The sequence below is a fragment of the Lissotriton helveticus genome, chromosome 11 (assembly GCF_964261635.1).
Source record: "Lissotriton helveticus chromosome 11, aLisHel1.1, whole genome shotgun sequence".
Taxonomy (NCBI): domain Eukaryota; kingdom Metazoa; phylum Chordata; class Amphibia; order Caudata; family Salamandridae; genus Lissotriton; species Lissotriton helveticus.
Window position 1 is genome coordinate 1,031,535,128 of NC_136072.1, and position 19,443 is coordinate 1,031,554,570.

The window sequence follows — 19,443 nt, forward strand, 5'->3', positions numbered from 1 at the left end:
TGGGTTTAAAATTTGAACCCAGTAGAAGAACAGACTTCACTAAACTCAAGCTGGAGGCAATTGAGTTTTGCAGAAAAATCAGGTTGAAAACCTTCTTTGCCGGTGCTGAACCCACTCCAAATAGGGAAACCACTGGATTAAGGGTAAAATCAAAATTTTTGCCAATGTCAAATATACCCAAACAAATCTACGCCTTTGAGCAGACGGTGTTGTCGTCACTGACAAAGTTGGAAAAGAGTAAGAGCTTCATTCATCACAATATTAGTAAAAACCAACTGACGGCCATCCGAGACCTTAAAGCAGATACCTCAATTGTTATCAAGCAGGCCGATAAGGGGGGAGCGGTGGTAATTTGGCGACGACCAATGTACCTGTCTGAAGGCAGGGCACATGTAGACAACATGGATTGGTATAGACCTGTTAAAGAAGATCCAGTTTTTGAAATTCAAAATAAGATCGCCAAATTAACCCAAGAAGGACTAGAGGATGGATTCCTGGGTCCTAAAGAGTTCGAATTTCTAAATAAAAAATCACCAAGAACGCCCGTTCTATACTTTTTGCCAAAGATCCATAAAAACCAACAGACACCCCCGGGAGACCAATTGTCTCTGGATGTGACTCAGCATTGGAACCTATTTCCAAATATATTGATTTCTTTTTGAAACCGTTTTTACCTCAGGTCAAATCGTACCTGAGGGATACAATTGATTTCATTAATAAATTACAAGATATGACATTTGATGCAGAGAATGAGTTGATGACCACAATGGATGTCAATTCATTATATACACAGATCCCCCAGGATGAAGCCCTTGAAGTAATGGAATTTTATCTTGAGCAGCGGGAGAGACCCCATAGGGTACCCACTACTTTCATTATATCATTGGCAGAAATCTCCTTGAGAAGCAATTACTTTAAATTTGAAAATGAGTTTCATTCAGATCAAAGGTACGGCCATGGGCTGTCCTTATGCGCCGGAAATGGCGGTGTTGTACATGGCCCAGTACGAGGAAAAATTCATTTATAGGAACAACCCCTACAGTGACAACATAAAACAGTGGGCACGGTATATTGATGACATCTGGCTCCTGTGGCAGGGGAGCCAGGTAGAACTCGACAACTTCTATGGCTGGCTGAATGCACGTCATCCAGATATAAAATTTTCAATTGATTCAAGCAATAAGAAAATGACTTTTTTGGATGTGGAAGTTGGCATCGAAGGAGACAGGTTTTCAACCTCTCTATTTAAAAAGCAGATGGACAAAAATACTACTTTACATTATAAGAGTGCGCATCCCCAATGTTTGAAACAAAATCTACCTTATGGTCAGTTGTTGAGGATAAGAAGAAACTGCTCTGAAATAACTAATTTTGATACACATGCAGCCACATTCTGTGATGAAATGAACAAAAGGGGTTACCCAAAAAAACTGCTGAAGCACTCAACAAAAAGAGCGAGGTACACTCCTAGGGAAGAGCTCCTAAAAATAAAATCAAAAAAGGAACTAAATAAATTGGTTTGTGTCACCACCTATGGGGCGCATACTAATAAATTCAGGCAAATAATTTTGCGAAACTGGCACTTACTAGAGGGACTTGAACACCCTTTTGGAAAGGCCAATTTTCGCTATGAGAAAAAATCCCAGCATCGGCCAACAAATCATCCGGGCAGACAGTTATGTCCCTAAACCCAAGAGTGACCTTATATCACAGTGGAAATTAAAACCCATCACTGGACACCACAAATGCGGTATGTGTGTCGCCTGCAGCAGTACTATAGAAGGAAATGAATTTCGTCACAACGGCATCAAATGGAGACATGAGATGCATACAAATTGCAGAAGTAAGAATGTAGTATATGCAGTTTTGTGTGCTTGTAATAAAGTATACATCGGCAAAACATGCCAACAAGTGAACATTCGAATTTCACAACATCGATCACGACTTAAGAAAAGAGTACCGAATGCCCCAATGGTCGACCATTTTGTGGCTTTCAACCACAAGGAGACCGATTTCACTTGGACAGTGCTAACAAGCATTGATCCAAAACATCGATCACCAAATGTAGAACAAGCGCTGTTACGCAAGGAAGCGTACCTAATAATGAGATTCGACAGTATCAACAAAGGACTCAATTCAATGAGCGAATTGAACAGACTTTAATGAAAACTAGCTGTTCAATTGACTACAATTCCCAGAATGCATCCCTGGGGTTTCATCGCATCACAAACATTTGATTGGTTAAGTTAGTTTAAAGTAACGTACAGGCGGCGGCCTGCTTGACCAACACTGGTGACTCAGAAAGACGGGGATCATTGAGAGGAAAGCAAGCGGAAGAAATAGGTAAGCTTGGTTTCCTTTGTTAGTAATAGATCGCTGTCCTGGCTACAAACACAGCGTCCCTAACGGGCCCTTTCATGTTACAGATCTGCAGCGGGGAAACTGTTACCGCTATACAAGGCTGGTGAGAGACACCGCGTTCAACGTGAGAAAACTCGCGGTGAGTGGTTCAGCGGCTCCCCCAGTAGCTTAATGAATGCTATTCTAGATGTAGAGACAGACACAACAATGGCATTTTCGGTTACTCTTTTCACAGAAAGAAAACTAAATTATGAGTGGTCCCGTCCTTTTAAAAGACGAGGAAAGAAAATAGTTCTCATTACTGAATTTTCGAGACACGCCGCGCCAGGTAGGAATGCCCTGCCCCGGCTATTGTATATATTTTTTTAACATTAGGAAATGATTGTTGGATCCGTGTAACTAATAAACATACAACAATCTTTATTTTAGAAGCGTGCACACAGCTTCAATCACAAGCTCCAAGTGTGACCTTTACCTCCACAACTCCGAGGTAAGGCACCTTGACGAAAACTATGTTAAGAAACTGAGAAGGTGAAAGGAAGCTGCCCTAATAAGCATGCACAATTTGTTTTTTCACCATTAGGATAAGGATCGGAAAAACGATTGATTCGGCCCTGATGAGAGTCTGGGTATTGGAAACCCACACTCGAAACGCGTCGGCAAAAAGGATTAAATCCTAGATTCTTTAAAACATTGTTCATAAAGGGGACTGAACATTATTTTTTGCAACTATAAAAAGGATTAAATCCTAGATTCTTGAAAACATTGTTCATAAAGGGGACTGAACATTATTTTTTGCAACTATTGTTGGCATTAATTGTTTACTGATTATCTCTAGTGATTTATGACAATTCAGTATTTTGAAAAAATGTGCTTATGTATTGATGTCCATTTGAAATAATTTTGACATCTTTTTTCACTTAAAATATCTTTTTTCACTTAAAATTTCTTTTTCCACCTGTTTCATAATTGTTTTAAATAATACGATGTACCATGAAATGAATCGTATGAATTGTATGTTTCACTCTTGTTACACATAGGTTGTTGCATAACTTGGACAACAAATGTATGTGGTCATGTTTGTGAAGAACGTCTTCTTCTCTTGCTAAGAAACATTATTGTCTATTCTAAAAACACTATTAAAAGGCATAAATAATTGCCGAGATGAACATGATAAAGTTGGTTCATTTCTTTACTTGAATAACACTTGTTGAAATAACGTGAAGTGTGGGTTCTTCTGTTTTGTAAAGCATATATTGGGCCCAACCCCACTTCAGTCCAAAGGGCCATACCCCCCAGTTTTTCAAAATTATTGCTTTAGCAGCATTCTTTGTCTGGAATACTTGAGCGCTTTATGTCGAGATTCTTTTTCTTAGCGCTAGAGATAAAAGAGTGTGGGTGTAGTGGTGGTGGGGTGGAGGGGGCGTGTGACTGGCAGAGGTTTCAGTGCGGTTATTGGGAAACGGAAGTGTGCGTGGGGCGCAGCCGAGCAAACATTGCAGGCAGGGTTCATTGTGAGGGAGTGGGAACACCACATTGGCCATCTCCCTTCAGTCCTGGGATCTTATGGTCATAGCGGTCAGGTTTCCCATGTTATCGCGTAATTAGATGCTCCAGTCCACTTTTTTCTTTGCTACAACTTCCAGAATGCAAAGGGAAAAAAAAAGTGGACTGGAGCAGCTAATCGGGCATGGAACGCAGACACTTTATGAAGCTTATTGTTGGTTGTTGGGGCTGGTGTGTCCTTCCATCGGACCTACTAGACTGACACACTTGATGACAATGACATGACTTGCAACAGAAAAGCCCCAGAACTGGACGCTTGGCGCCCTTTTGACAAGGGGCGAGTTGGTGCGCAGCCCAGTCAAATTCCAAGGTCCATCCATGCGTGACCAACTGCTCCAGCCCAGTTTTTCTTTGCATGCTGGGACTTGTAGGCTGACTTATTCCATTAGAAAAACCAGTACTACAAACCCCAGAATGCAACGAAAAGCACTGGACCTCCTCACTAGGCATGGATCAGGGAAACGTGGAGTAAGTAGGTGAGCAAATCAGTGGCGTAAGGCACACGGTGGGGGGGCTGCAGAATGTGAAGAGGGGCCCTTCAGTCTCCTATGCCTCACAGCGAATCATCGACCTTGTGCTATACCCCTCTTGCGAATCAGGGGCTGCGTCACACCCCTGTGAGGGACCCACAATATCCCAGGACAGTCCAGTGCGCAGAGCGCTCCATCGTCCTCCGCATCCGTGGCGGAGAGCGAGGCCTGAAGTCGTAACTTCCTAACTCCCTCGTCCCCCTGGCTTCAAAGTCCTCCTCACACACACAGTCAGTCGCCTAAGCGGCTCCTACCTGTTTCCATCCTCCTGCGCTCGCTCCTCTGTCTGAAGCGGACTCACCTGGGGACCTTCGCATCACTTAGGAACGCCCTCGGCGCACATCAGCCTGGGGGGTGGGGGGAGACCAGGAGAAGAAGTGCGGGGAGAATGGAGGGGAAAAGAGATGGAAGGGAGAAATTAGAGTGCGAAGGTCCGGGAATTGAGAGTTAAAGGAGTATATTCGGGGACAGAGGCCTGCAGGAAAAAAAAAAAAAAAAAAGGAGGCTACTGGGAGATGCGAGGGAGATACACAAGTGAAGACAGCAGGAGATAATTTACAATTATGTATGCTTAACGGGGAGAAGAGAGGTGGAATGAGGGGAGAGGATAGAGGAGAAAAGGAGACATTGAGGGTGGGAAAACGAAGCAGAGAAGGAATGAAAAGAGCAAAAAAGAAATTACGGAAAGGAAGTATGAACAATAGGTAAATAACCAGCACCGCCTCTCCCCTACCTCCTCCACCGCCGAGTAAACGCGCAGGAATGACTGCAAAAATGCAAATAAAAAAATAAATAGTCGGAAACGCGAGAATGAATCCCGCCCATCCCGGACTGGTGACCTGACTCATGGATGCCATGGCGATATTTTTGAAAATACGCTTGCGACACCGTAAGTCACGTCACCCAGTCCTCGAGAGGCGAGATCACAGCCAGACAAATCATCCAAACACGGGCTTTGTCCAGTGGCAAGCCTCCGTTTGGCGAGGCCGGCCAATGGAAGAAGGGGGGTGGTTTCATGCCCCTTCATGCTAACAAGAACTCTCGCCTGCGACATCGCATGCGCTGCAACGCAGGCTTTGACCTAAAAAGGGTGGACTCAAATGCAAAAATGTGAAATGTAAAAACAAAGTAAAAGATGCAAAGGTGAAGTATAGTAATTCACTCCCAACTGTCCATTACTTCATGCTCTAAGGAATAAAAATTTAAATAAACTTCTGGTCAAGCTGATGTTATCCCACTGTCATTCCAGTTCTGAGAAGCATTTACAGTCCTGAGACCAGCCCTGAAAAACTGGAAAAAACGATTCCATCCTTGCAGTTACGCTACGGGATCATTCCTCTTCAGTCTTTTACAGCTTGATTGGCTGAAGTACCCAGTGCGGATGAGAGGCGTGCCTGGCATGTGGTGCTCCTAGGGAGAACTTAGATCACGGTTTGTTTTTCTGACCGGCACATGGGAGCAGCAGGCAATGCTGGATATTTCCTACACCCAGTCATGGGTCTTAATGCTTGACTTTCCTGCTGTCTTACCCCATCCTCTGCTATATTGTGCCAATTAACAGTTTTTTTTTTAATGATTTAAAATCTGCTGTATTTAGAACTTTTACTACCATTGTCAGAACTGTAATGAACTGGATTATAATCATATTTATGCTTTTAACTATTTATGCTTTATATTGAACTCTGTGTTTTATGGCCTTTGAGCCAAAATAAAGCCGAATTGAATTGTTACAAGGACTACCATTTATCCCACTGTCATTCCAGTTCTGAGAAGCATTTACAGTCCTGAAACCAGCCCTGAAAAAAACTATTCCATCCTTCAGGTGGCTTTAGAGCAGCTGTTAAAAGTAAACATAATGAAGGGCCAACAGTGATATAAGAAAGTGAACTAATTTATTTTGCATGCACAATGTAATTTGTCATCTATTCATTTTCTATCTTCTAAAATTGAAACGAGGGGGGGGGGGGTCATTAGGATGGCGGGCGGATTGCCCCCGCCAGGCTGGCGGTGGCCACCGCCGGCCTGGTGGGGGCAATCCGCCCGCCATCCTCAGCTAAATGACCCCCCGCCATATTAGTATTGCGGGGCGGAAAAGGTCTAACATGGTGGCGGTGTCTAATAGACACGGCCAGCCATATTAGCATGGGCTGTTTGTGATGGCATCGCCGCCACGGAAAGGCATGCCGTCGTCACTCTGGGAGCCCCCTGCGGGCCCCAGAGTGAAAGAGAGGTGGGGGTGCACACGGGGGGTACCTGTGGTACCCCCCTGCATTTACATAAACAAAGCGGCAGGCACTTTCTTCAACTGCCTTGCAGCATGACATAGAAACAGTGCAGAGTGTGCACAGAACTCGGTCATGTGCTAAATCAGGCACAAAATAGTGCTATATGTGGCATCAGTGAGGAAGACACTGTACACTTGCGCCACTTTTCAATCTTTGCCTAAATTGTTAGCAGGACTAGGTTATTCTGGCTCTACAATTGCTTCTTTACGGAAGAGTAATTCACCTTACCGGAATGATCTGTCCACATACTCCCACTGGTTCGTGCCTAGTGTAGGCAAAGTAGTCTCCATCTATTGGGACGGTTTTTCCATGCCACTTGTCCGCCCAGCCAGCATAGTACCTATTGAAAAGAGAAGTGTTCATGAATATGTAGTTCTAACTTCCCCCACCCCACGAGTATACAATAATGTTCTCAGAACGTCTAGCAAGGAGATGATTTGGTCATTTAACACAAATACACTACACGGTTAGGATCCAGGAAACTTAAATCTGGAATTTTGGGGCTGATGGATAACCAAGATGGTAGCATATGGTTGGGTCTCCTGAAGAGGCCCATCATTTACAAATTGAGATGGCCACCTCACTATAACCGAAAACAAGAAGAGATGGGTAATCCTAGGAGCGTGCTTAGGAGGGCTGTGCAACTCACCACGCTTCTATGAAATTTGATGTGGATGATCCCCTTGCAACTTCTCTTTAATGTGGCATCTTCTGGTTGTAAGGGTGGGAATCAGGCCCATATCGCTCATGTACGTTCTCCTTCCCACAGCTTACAGCCAATGTCTGGCCTTAGAATCCCGCACTGAATGATCAGGATACCATTGAAGGATTTCATCCTCACCAACTTGGATCCGTTTCCTAGAGGCTGGGTTTTAAGCCACGATCCAAGCGGAGGATGAAACCGATAAGTGCATTCAATATTGGCAGCAGAAGGAGGAGGAGGGGGGGAACCATTTCACGATTACAACAACAGGGACTTTAAGTGGGTGTTCTTTAAGGTGGAGGGAAATCAGGCAACACCTTTGGGTACAGTAAAGAGGATGCAGTTGAGAAGGAAGTTTTTCATGAAAGGGCCTGTGAATGGTGGTGTGTCCATGACGGGCTAGTACTAAATGGAGGACTACCAGGAGCCTGTGGAGGACTGTCTCTGGGGTTAAAAAAGCAGCAAAGAGATCAGAGAGGTGGGACTTTTTCCACACCTAAGCAGCATGTAGCCTCTCCAGAGGGCCCCATTAGAGCCCATTCCATAATGAAATTGAGGCCATGCTTTAGAGTATTCACAGGAACACTTGGAGAAACCAATGCTACAAGGTCCTTTAGACTCGTGAAGAAGGGCTAACTGCATATGGAGGTTGGCACAAGTGTAACTCGCAACAGTGTTTGGTTGGGCAGTTATCACCAGGTTCTGTCTGGTGAAAAATGCTCATGCAAACCAGTCTTCAATGGCTCTACCAAAATGCAAAAAGACAGCACACATTATTCACCATTAATTAGCTCAGAGGTGTAAATCGGGGAAAAAGGATCAAATGTTCAGAGAATAGGTTATTGAAATCAGTAGAGGTAAGGCCTTTGTCATAGGTCAAGCAGAAAGGTTGGTGGTCAGGCCTCTCTGGAAAGTCTTTTTGAGTCTTGGGTGTGCAAGCACAGGCCTCCATCCATAGTGAAGATCATTGTTCATAGACAGACTTAGCCCAAAATTAGCAATATCTGTATAAATGAGGGACAAAGTTAAGGTTAGCTAAACTCCGCTCAGAGTGAGCAAGACTTTAAGACCCTCAAAGTAATCCTCATGCATAGTCACGCAAAGCCATATGGACCAAGCGTAACATTAGTACAATGGTCTTTATGTTGTAGGAGGCCAGTGTAATGAAACGAGCGCTGGCATGCTATGGTCCCGTTTTCTCAAGTTTAGTAGGAAACCTTGTAAATTATTTTAGGATTTTTTTTACGGAGTTTTATATTACGCGAACTTGCCCCAAAGGTATCAGAGCGCTTTATACGAACAACAGTTGCATTTACAGGAGGACACATTCATTTTTGTTAGGCATGTGGAGATTAAGTGATTTACCCAGAATCACAGGATGTTGTCGTCCTTGCCGAGGCTCGAACCCGGTTCCCCAGATTTGAGGTCAACCGCAGTGGCCGTTCGGCCAACTCCACTCCCCTCAAGTCTTCCTATATCTTGGTTTCACAGTCCAGTGAACTTTGTGTGGTTTGAGGTCATTATGAAGTTAAGTAGTCTCAACTGATAGTTTATTATCAAAACGACATTTCAATTTACATATTCTCTTCTTGCAGCAGCTTAATGATCAATAGAAATGAGTGTATCCAACAAAATACTTTTTTTTTCCAAGTTAAATTAATATGTGAAAAAATGCATTTCACATACCTTAAACATTTTATGGTCATCGCCAGATCCACTGCATATGATATTGTAAAAGGTTTTCCATTATCCAATGTTTCCAGAGTCTATAAAAAAAAAAACACCACGATATTGTCCACAACAAAAGCGGATAGTATTCAGTGTTCTTATAAGATTATCCTTCAACATTCACTATTCCATTCTAATATCTAACACATGTGTAGGACTAAAACCCTTGACTGGGTATCCACGCACTACTGACAGCCTCATAAAAATAAAGATACATGGTTTCATAGCTGTAGAATATTTCCAAATGTGAACCATTTTGCAAATCCAACAGTCCTGTGTATGCACCCCTTCAAGGAGTACTCATTTAACCTGTATCTATTGTCTCACTGCTCCAGTTCTCCTATCCTTATGTAAAGTCCTTCGGATACATCCACGATCCAAAAACTAGACCTTTCCCAAAACAAATAGAGAAAATGCTCTCACTATCGCCTGACTGGCTGTTGAGGTCGAGTACAGTTGGCAGACTTGAAAGGGTCTAAAATATCTGTTGCAACACCCGAGTGGAGACATTAAGACATAAGAGACATTTCTGGATTATGTACCAGGTAGGCATAATTTGCAAAAGATGGCAGAGGCTAGACTGAAGAGGAAACGCCAACGTTTAGGAAGTGCACGAATTGCAGAAAAAGTATTTCAAAAGCCATCCAAAGAGCAACCAGAGCTGGTGCTCATTTGGCACGCTGCTTTATGCCAACTGCAAAGAAACAATTCAACAACTGTTAGAAAGGTCCTGCATTCCCTTCATAGGCACTGCAAAATCTGTATATGACGACGACGTTATGGTATTTATAAACTATGTGACCGCTCTTAACCTTGTGAGGTGGGTGCTTTATAAAGTTTTGACTGGAGGTTTCGGGAAGGCTAGGAAGAGGAGTTCAAGGTGGAGAGAGTGAAAGCAGTACACTCTCCCAGTTCAATGGACATTCCAATACTCATGCTCCACACAGAAAAACGAGAGGTATCCTCAGGAAGCAGACCTCCTATAGTTATCAATAGGATCTGGATTCTCCCTTGTACAGTAGCATTCAATTGCTGCAGAGTCGGCCATCACAATGCTCGTGTTTATTAGCTTTGACGGTTTGACCCCACATAAAAGAGCCCCTTAATACAAAACCGGACCAGGAGCTTCTTTTCCTGAGAGACTAGCTTCACTAGTCAAATTGGACACACACCAATAATTACCGGCTGAGAGCAGGTGTTTTAATCAGAGGGTGCAATTGGCTTTATTAAACGGAAACTAAAACCTTAGCCTACTAAGATTGACTTGTGACCAGGGCCAGGCAAAATATCATAAGACACTGATTACAGGCTTCAAACCCGAAACAAATCTATAAACCATACTAAGTAATGAATATAAAAGTTTGGACGGACAGGAATGGTTAAAAAATGTAAAAAGCAAAGAACAAACGGAGGCAAGTGGGACAGAGGGAACAGGCAGACCGACAGGAGGGACTCTCAGTGATCGAACCATTGCCCGGCACAGAGACCAGGAACCTAAAGCAGACCGAGAAAAGTGGTGAAGTTAAACAACGCCGCACAGGTTAGACTGAGCACAGGGAAACAAGCAGTTTCACTTTTAACATGGTTTTCAGCAATATCCTTAGTCGTCATCAAAGCACTATGAAATACTGGACTAACACCAGACAAACCTTTGCAGACCGGTAGAAACTGTTCTGGAAAGAAACGCAGAGACGATCTATACAAGATGTTCTGACTTTGACTTTGAATTGCAGAGATTGTTAGTCTCCCTCAGCCTTCCACCGGACACTCGAGGCATAGTTGTGTGGTCTATTTTTGAGTCCATGTAAGGAAGGGAAATGGAAATTTAGGATGTGCAACAGTGGGAAAGCATAGGAGGTTACAATCACTGGAGAGTAACTGTTCCTAAGAGAAAAGCAGGCCTATTAGGTAGCTGAAAGAACTGTGCGAGTTAAAACTACTGCACTGATACCCTAAGAAAGCTTTATTCAGGGGTCCGTGTGGTATAGTTAAAAACTGGAGCCAAGAGTAATAATTCATCTAATAGTCAGAAGTGGGAGTATTTTCCTTCTGCTAATCTTGGCGCTAGCGGTGATGAAAGTTAGTGATTCTAGGTTGACATGTTTCACGCCTCTAGAGGTCCCTAGTGGATCCTATGGCATTTCTTCAGGACTGTGTAAAGTGTACGGAGTGAAGTACGGGGGTCTGACACGGCAACACTTGGTACACCCTGTATCAGGTGTGGTCAGGGCGACAAAGCACCAGCAAATCATATCGAACCAACCCTTTAAAAGAGTCCCTTTCACCAGTCCTTTCTGCACCCTAATAGGCCTGTTTTCCCCTTAGAAAGACTTACCTTCCAGTGATTGTATCGTTAACTGTGGGAGCCCGGGTCCTGGACCTTTCTTTCCATTTGCTTCTAGTTACCCCTCTTTTTGGGCGTTTTAAAGCATCAGAGGTGTCACCACACAACAATCAAATGCAGCAGTATGACAAAATGAGTGGGACTCTAACCTGAAAGGTCCGCATTGGGGTCTAGGGTCTTTTATCTCTGTGGGTCTCTACGCAATGCATCCCAGTCTTCCTTCCATCAATACTTCTCTGGATCCTGGATCTTCTAAGTCGTTTGTTACAATGTATATACTTGGTTTTTTGGCTTTATCCTTTTTGCGTTTTAAGGTTGACTGCACAGCATTTGCCCTGTGTTGTGAATTATGTTGTATTTAATATATCTTAAAAAGGGGCTCTTATCAGTTCCCATTCCCGAATTACTGTGTTCATTCGCTGTTGTGTGGAACTTCATTTAACTTCCCCTGGCTGCACACATTTATGAGACTTCTACTAAAGCTCTTCACACTGTTTAAGCCCCATTCTCTGTCAAGATAAGATCTCTTCGCACAGAAAATGCAGACCGCTTCCAACGTAATACTTAGTTGTGTTAAGGAGATGCTTTAACCTTAGAACGTTTGTGGCATTTTCTATTTATGTCTCAGTACGTTTCTTTGCACTTTGCAGGCATCATAGGATTGATTTTTTCAACTTAACCTATTTGGTTATAATGATCAAATTCTAAATGTTGTAATAAACATAGCACGTTAAAAATAAAGTTAATATACAAAAGCTATGCTATATTTTACCACAGGCAGTCACAATTGCAGTTACCTTGCAGTTAAAAGGGACTGGATTTGAATCGTGCAGCAGGTGCAGTGGTACCGGAGCCACAATTTGTCAGAAGTCCACTAAACACCAAATATCGTTATATTTTACTTCTAAACAGGCAGTTACAAGTGCAGTTATCTAGCAAGCACTAGGGTCATGATTTCAATGGTGCAGTGGCATCGGGACCAAAACATCCAGGCGATTATTGCTATATTTTACAACTAAGCAGGCAGTCACAAGTGCAGTCATCTTTCAGGCACTAAGGTCAGGATTTGAATGGTGCAACAGGTGCAGTGGCACCGGGGCCAAAAGCTCTAGGGACCCCACTAAACCCAGATTATTGGTGAATTATTTCGCAAAAAAATACAGTCACAAGTGCATTTATCTAGCAGGAGATAGGGTCATGATTTGAATGGTACATCAGGGGCAGTAGCACCTGGACCAAATGTTCTAGGCACCCCGCCCCCCCTCCCTCATCGCCTAATATTGCTATTTTTTACTACTTAAGTCAGTCACAAGTGTAGTTCCCTTACAGGCAATAGGGTCATGATTTGAATGGTGCAGTGGCACCGGGCCCAAAAGTTGTCAGAACTCCTCTAAACACATAATATTGCTATTATAACAATGAATTCTATTATTTACCTTTTTTATTTTTCAAAATGTAGCTATTACTTACCCGCATTATACCACTAGTAACAGCACAATATATAGCCTTTTGTACAAGTCATAACCCTTTAACAGACCTTCTGTAACTTATATTGAACAACTATTCAGCAAGCTACAACTTCTAACAACAAGCATTGCAAATGCAATAGGCCTCGTCTTTGATTAAGTTAAAGTCATTTGCTTTGTTAATGGTATTGTATAGCAAAGCAAATGGCTTTAACTTAATGAAAGGCGAGACCTATTGCATTTTTAATGCTTGTTTAATTAGCATCTTGTTCAGGACAGGTAAGGAAAACCTGACCATTCTACTCACAATTAGGACCCAGAGATAGTGTCATGCACCGAGGTCCCACTCTCTGTAGCTCTAGTTGTATGGGGACTATAAAAGACGCAGTACACCAACGGAACGCCGCTTTGCGTTCTAGCGTCTAGCCCTTACTTCTGAGTGTTCTGTCCCTATTCGTTTTGCCTGACTTCCGGTTTCCTTGGATGTTTGTTTCCGGTTTGGTTTCCTGCCTCCTCCGTGAGGGCGTTTCGTTCGGCTGTTATTCTGGGGCCGCACTTTTAGGTTACGCTTTCGTACTGACGTTCTTTACCTTAGTGTCAGCGTAATCTGTGTTTTTCTTGTAAAGGACTCTAACACGGTATATTCATTCCGTGTTTTTTTTCACTTCCAATTCCCCATTTCCGGTGCTCCGCCCGGCGGCCGGGTCTATCCCCGCCATCCGGCCGGGTACAGCCAGTCCATTCTCCCCTTCTCCTGGTGCTCCGCATGGCGGCCGGGTCTATCCCCGCCATCTGGCCGGGCACAGCCAGTCCATTCTCCCCTTCTCCTGGTGCTCCGCCCGGCGGCCGGGTCTATCCCCGCCATCCGGCCGGGCACTGCCAAGTGCACCAGTATTTTGGTTCACTGACCGAATCGGTCTCCCGTTGTGTGAATCACCATACCATCCTTCCCTTTGGCATTGGTATACTTTTATTTGGGGCACTTGCGTGGACCAGAGTGTGGTGTGATTCGAGGCTCAGCTACAAAGAATCACGGTAACAGCGCTTTGCGCTGCCTTTCTTACAATATGTTGGGGGGATACGAGAGTGGATGACTAATTGTGATTATCATATGGCAGATAACATTGTGCATACTTCAAGGTAGAGGCTCGCACACACGTATCCAGCCTTGAAGAATTGGATGTTCTTCCAGTTTTCTCCAGAGAATGGCAGAGTGAGATTTACATATCATTTACTTTCACATGCTAGCGTAGAGTGGGATAGAGTTCTTATTATCTTTTGTCTTGTGTACAGAAAGCGAACACCTTATTCTACCCTCCAGCAATGTCCCAAGGTCCAGACGATTAGTTGTGGTAGGTGATGTTCGTATGTATATAATAGACATTGTGCATATACATTGTGTTGTTATCAAGTATAGATAGTAATATATTCCTTCCCTTACAGCCTGCCTTTTCACCAAGTGTCCACTCTGAAGTCCACTGCCAAGACCTGTTGTTTTCCCCCAACCTTTCCTTGTTTTGTTTCCCCGTTTTCCCCTGGCGAGCCATTCGATACTCTAGAGTCCAATAGAGTCGAAAGGCCGTAGGGGAAGGCTGAGGATTATTCTCCGGATTCCCAACGCTCCTGCGGAACCAGCCTGGAAATCATTACAGAACGCAAAGCCCAAGTGGTGTGTTCTGCCTGAGCGTCATGGAATTGGGAGCGGTGTCCCTGGCGGATATCGCCGGTATGATAGGGAATTTACAGTCTGAAACTCAGGCCTTAGCTACCAGAGTAGATACACTTCAGCGCCAACAGACTACAGGAGCCGCGGGAGGAGGATCGAATGTGGGACCACCAGTGGTGCAGGTCACTACGCCTCCCTCCATCCCTCTAGCACCCCCTGAGAGGTTTTCCGTGGAAGCAGCCCGGTGTGCAGCATTCCTTAGTCAATGCCAGCTGCATTTTTCATGTAAGGCTCAATGTTTTCCATCTGACCAGGCCAGAGTTGCTTTTGTCATATCATACCCAAGTGGTTCTGCGGCTGATTGGGCCATTCCTTTGGTGGACAGAGATGATTCACTGTTGCATAGTTTTCCAGCATTTAAGAGGGAATATCGTAAATTGTTTGATAGGCATATGTATACCCATTCCTCTGATACGGAGTTGTTGGGCCTTAAACAGGGGAATCAGGATCGTGTTGCGTACATAACATCATTCCGCAGGTTGGTGGTTGAGTCCAACTGGCCTGAAGAGAAACGCAGTATGTTGTTTTACAGGGGTCTGAGGGATGACCTGAAAGATGCCCTATCACAAATAGTTGACTTGCCTGAATCCTGCACAGATCTCATTGATTTAGTTGTTAAAATAGAACACCGAATACAGGAAAGGAACAAAGACAGGAAAGTTTGAATCTCGGTACGTTACTCTTAAGGAGAAAAAGAGTACTCCAGAGAAGACTTGTGAGGACAGTGAGCCCATGCAGATAGGCATAGTAAGGGGTCCACTCACGCCCGAAGAGAGACAGAGAAGAAGAACACTTAAACTCTGCATATATTGTGGCAAAGCAGGCCACTTCCTAAAGTTATGTCCCATTAAACCCACACAATCAAAGAACTCGGGAAACTAGAAAGCCTGGGATCCTGTGAGACGAGAATCCCGGGTAGGTCTGGCCTTACAGGCTCTTCCTCGGATTACAAAATAAAACCTACTTATCATTTATATGCGTCGGCGTACCTTACTCATGGGCAGTATGGACTGCATGTTTTAGTGATGATAGATTCCGGTGCAGCAGGGAATTAAATGGATACGGAGTGGGCAAAGGAAAACATGATACCCCGTACTAAGAAGGAAATAATCAGTAATGTTACCACGATAGATGGCAGCTCTCTTGTCTCTTGACCTGTAACCCATCGTACAGTACAGCTGCACACGAGGATAGAACCTAATCATCAAGAAGACATAGAATTTGATTTAATCTGTTCTCCACAATTTCCGGTGCTCGTAGGCATCCCTTGGTTGATGTCTCATAACCCTGACATAAATTGGGAAACTTCTACAGTGACGTTTCCTCCTGCTACTTGTCCACATTCCTTAGTGGCGGCTGTCGAAGATGAACCCAACACTATAGAGAATAGTGATAACGTCTCAGACTTACCATCTTGTACGTGTCAAGGAGGGGGACGAGTGGAAGACGGCATTTTGTACTAAGTTCGGTGTTTTTTGAGTACCTTGTGATGTCCTTTGGGCTTTGTAATGCCCCTGCTGCGTTTCAATTTTTTATAAACGAAGTGCTAAAAGACATGCTTGATGTTTATGTGATCGCGTATATCGATGACCTGCTGATTTTTTCTCCTTCTATGACAGAACATGTGCAACATGTACGAAACGTTTGAGCGTTTACTGGATAACCGCTTGTATTGTAAATTGGAAAAGTGCACTTTTCATACTCAGAAGGTCCCTTTTTTGGGTTATGTTGTCTCTCCTTGGGGCCTCAGCATGGATCCGGCTAAGGTAGATGCCGTTCTGTCATGGCCTGCTCCCCGTAGCATAAAAGAGATCCAAAGTTTCTTGGGTCTGGCCAATTTCTATAGAAGGTTTATTCGGAGTTTCTCGGCCCTGGTGGCGCCCATTACGGCCTTGTTAAACCAGCATTTACAATGCAACGGTTTCGCCTTTGCAAAAGTTAGAGCTATTTGCATTGTAAATGACATTTTTATTTATGTGTTGGTTTTGAAAACATAAATAAATGGCATTGTCATTTACAATGCCAATAGCTTAATCTCTCGCAAATGCCACACACACACACACACACACAGAGCCCCCACACACAGAGCCCCCCACACACACAGAGCCCCCCCACACCCACACAGAGCCCCCCCACACCGAGCCCCCCCCACACCCACACAGAGAGCCCCCCACACACACACACCCACAGAGCCCCCCACACACAGAGCCCCCCCCCACACGCTGCACTGGGGCAAGCAAGGGAGACAACTCTCGGATGCAAGTATCTTCAGAGAATCAGAGCTACTAATAATGAAACGTTTTCACTCTAAACAGCATTTACACAAGTTTAGGAAACGTACAGCTGTGGGGCACTGTTGAAAAGGCAAAATATATACAGAAGTTTAGGTATTGGCCTATAAAGTAAACCACCAAGCACATGACCAAAAATGTCAAACGCCTCAAAAAACTATATATCCCAATTCTTCAGTGAATACGACTTTTCCGTCCACTATAGACCAGGGAAACGAAACGGCAAGGCGGACGCCTTGTCCCGACTGGGTTTCGATCACCCAACAGGATTGATAGAGCAGCCCAATATTATTCCTAGGGAGAACATCATAGGAGGGGTACTCATGGAAGAGGGATTCTTGAATCAGGTCAAGACAAGTCAAGTCGCAGTGAACATGCAGGCCCTAGTGAGTTCTCAGGAAACCTCTACGAAAGAGGGTTATGTATGTGTACAGGGAAGAGTAGTATTGCCCTCCTGTGAGTTGCAAGAACAGGTCTTGAAGTGGTATCATACACAGCCCGTGGCAGACCATCCAGGAAACAAGAGGACAACTAAAGCTGTGCGCGAACGTTTTTGGTGGCCTACTATGCTTAAGGACATAGAGAACTTTGTCAAAACTTGTCATTTGTGTGCTCAGAGCAAAGTATCTCACCAAAACCCAGTAGGCCTACTCATGCCTTTAGCTTCCCCGCCAGGCCCTTGGCATACAGTGTCACTTGATTTTATAGTGGAGTTGCCACTCACTAAGATGAAGAACAATACCTTGTTAGTCGTGGTGGACTGGTTCACGAAAATGGCTCATTTTGTACCTTTGGGGGGGGATTGCCCACAGCTGTTGAATTGGCTTCAATGTTTATGCAGCAGGTAGTCTGCCTCCATGGATTCCCTTCTGTCTTGGTTTCCGATAGAGGGGCCCAATTCGTGTCTCGTTTTTGGAGGGGTTTATGTTCTTTGCTCCAGATCGATGTTAGACTGTCCTCTAGCCACCACCCTCAGTCAGATGGGCAGACAGAGAGGGTTAATCAATGCTTCGAACAGTACATTAGGAATCAGGTCTCGCAGTCCCTAGTAGACTGGGACGAACTCGTATGGGTGGCTGAAATGTCATACAATAATAGTCCACATACCTCTATTAATGCCACCCCTTTCTTTTGTTCCTATGGTTTCCACCCTAAGTTGTTGCCTTCAGGGATCCCTACAGACAGCCCAACTCCCGCAGCAGCTGATCTGGTTGAGAGACTACAGGGGGTACATAAGAAAAACACTAGACAGTCTAGAGATGGCTAAAGTAAGATACACGGAGGGAGCAAACCTACATAGGAGATTAGAACCTATCCATACACCCGGGGATGTGGTGTGGCTGTCCACGAGATACATTTCGCTTGGTGGTCCTCGCAAGTTCAACCCCAAATTTATTGGTCACTATAAGGTGATCAAGATGATTAATCCGGTGGCCATGAAGCTAGAATTGCCCCCTTCATTCAGAATTCACCCAGTATTCCATGTTTCACTGTTAAAGCCGGTTGAACCAGGTATCAAATTGCCAAAGAAACCCGCTCCTATAACCATTCAAGATTCTGAGGAATAGGAGGTTGAGGCTATTCTGGACTCACGTAGAGTGAGTAAGAACCTCCAGTACTTTATTCATTGGAAAGGTTATGGAGTCGAGGAACGCACCTGAGAGGCAGCTCATAACGTACACGCCCCTCGGTTGGAACGTTTATACCATCTGAGACATCCGGACAAGCCCAAACCCGGGGGGGGGTGCATTGTGGGGGGAGTGTGCTGTCATGCCCCGAGGTCCCACTCAATCTGTAGCTCCAATTGCATGGGCACTATAAAAGACGCAGTACCCCAACGGAACGCCGCTTTGCATTCTAGCGTCTAGCCCTTACTTCCGAGTGTTCTGTCCCTGTTAGCTTTGCCAGACTTCCGGTTTCCTTGGATGTTTGTTTCCGGTTTGGTTTCCTGCCTCCTCCGTGAGGGCGTTTCGTTCGGCTGTTATTCTGGGGCCGTACTTTTAGGTTACGCTTTCGTACGGACGTTCTTTACCTTGGTGTCAGCGTAATCTGTGTTTTTCTTGTAAAGAACTCTAACACGGTATATTCATTCCGTGTTTGTTTTCACCTCCAATTCCCCATTTCCGGTGCTCCGCCCGGCGGCCGGGTCTATCCCCGCCATCCGGCTGGGTACAGCAGTCCATTCTCCCCTTCTCCTGGTGCTCCGCCGGGCGGCCGGGTCTATCCCCGTCATCCGTCCGTGCACAGCCAGTCCATTCTCCCCTTCTCCTGGTGCTCCGCCCGGCAGCCGGGTCTATCCCCGCATCCGGCCGGGCACTGCTAAGTGCACCAGTATTTTGGTTCACTGACCGAAGTGGTCTCCCGTTGTGTGAATCACCATACCATCGTTCCCTTTGGCATTGGTATACTTTTATTTGGGGCACTTGCGTGGACCAGAGTGTGG

At 44.7% G+C, this 19,443-nt stretch overlaps 1 protein-coding gene across 1 annotated transcript in view; it reads right to left on the bottom strand.

Moving 5' to 3' along the window:
- The window catches only part of ALDH2 (aldehyde dehydrogenase 2 family member), a 246,488-nt gene that overhangs the window by 167,628 nt on the left and 59,417 nt on the right, over positions 1–19,443 (bottom strand). Inside the window, exons 4-5 of the mRNA XM_078667437.1 lie at positions 9,132–9,211; positions 6,971–7,082 (exon numbers count right to left, since the gene is read on the bottom strand). Of these exons, the coding sequence (XP_078523563.1) occupies positions 6,971–7,082; positions 9,132–9,211 (192 nt within the window). The remainder of the gene's footprint in view (positions 1–6,970; positions 7,083–9,131; positions 9,212–19,443) is intronic.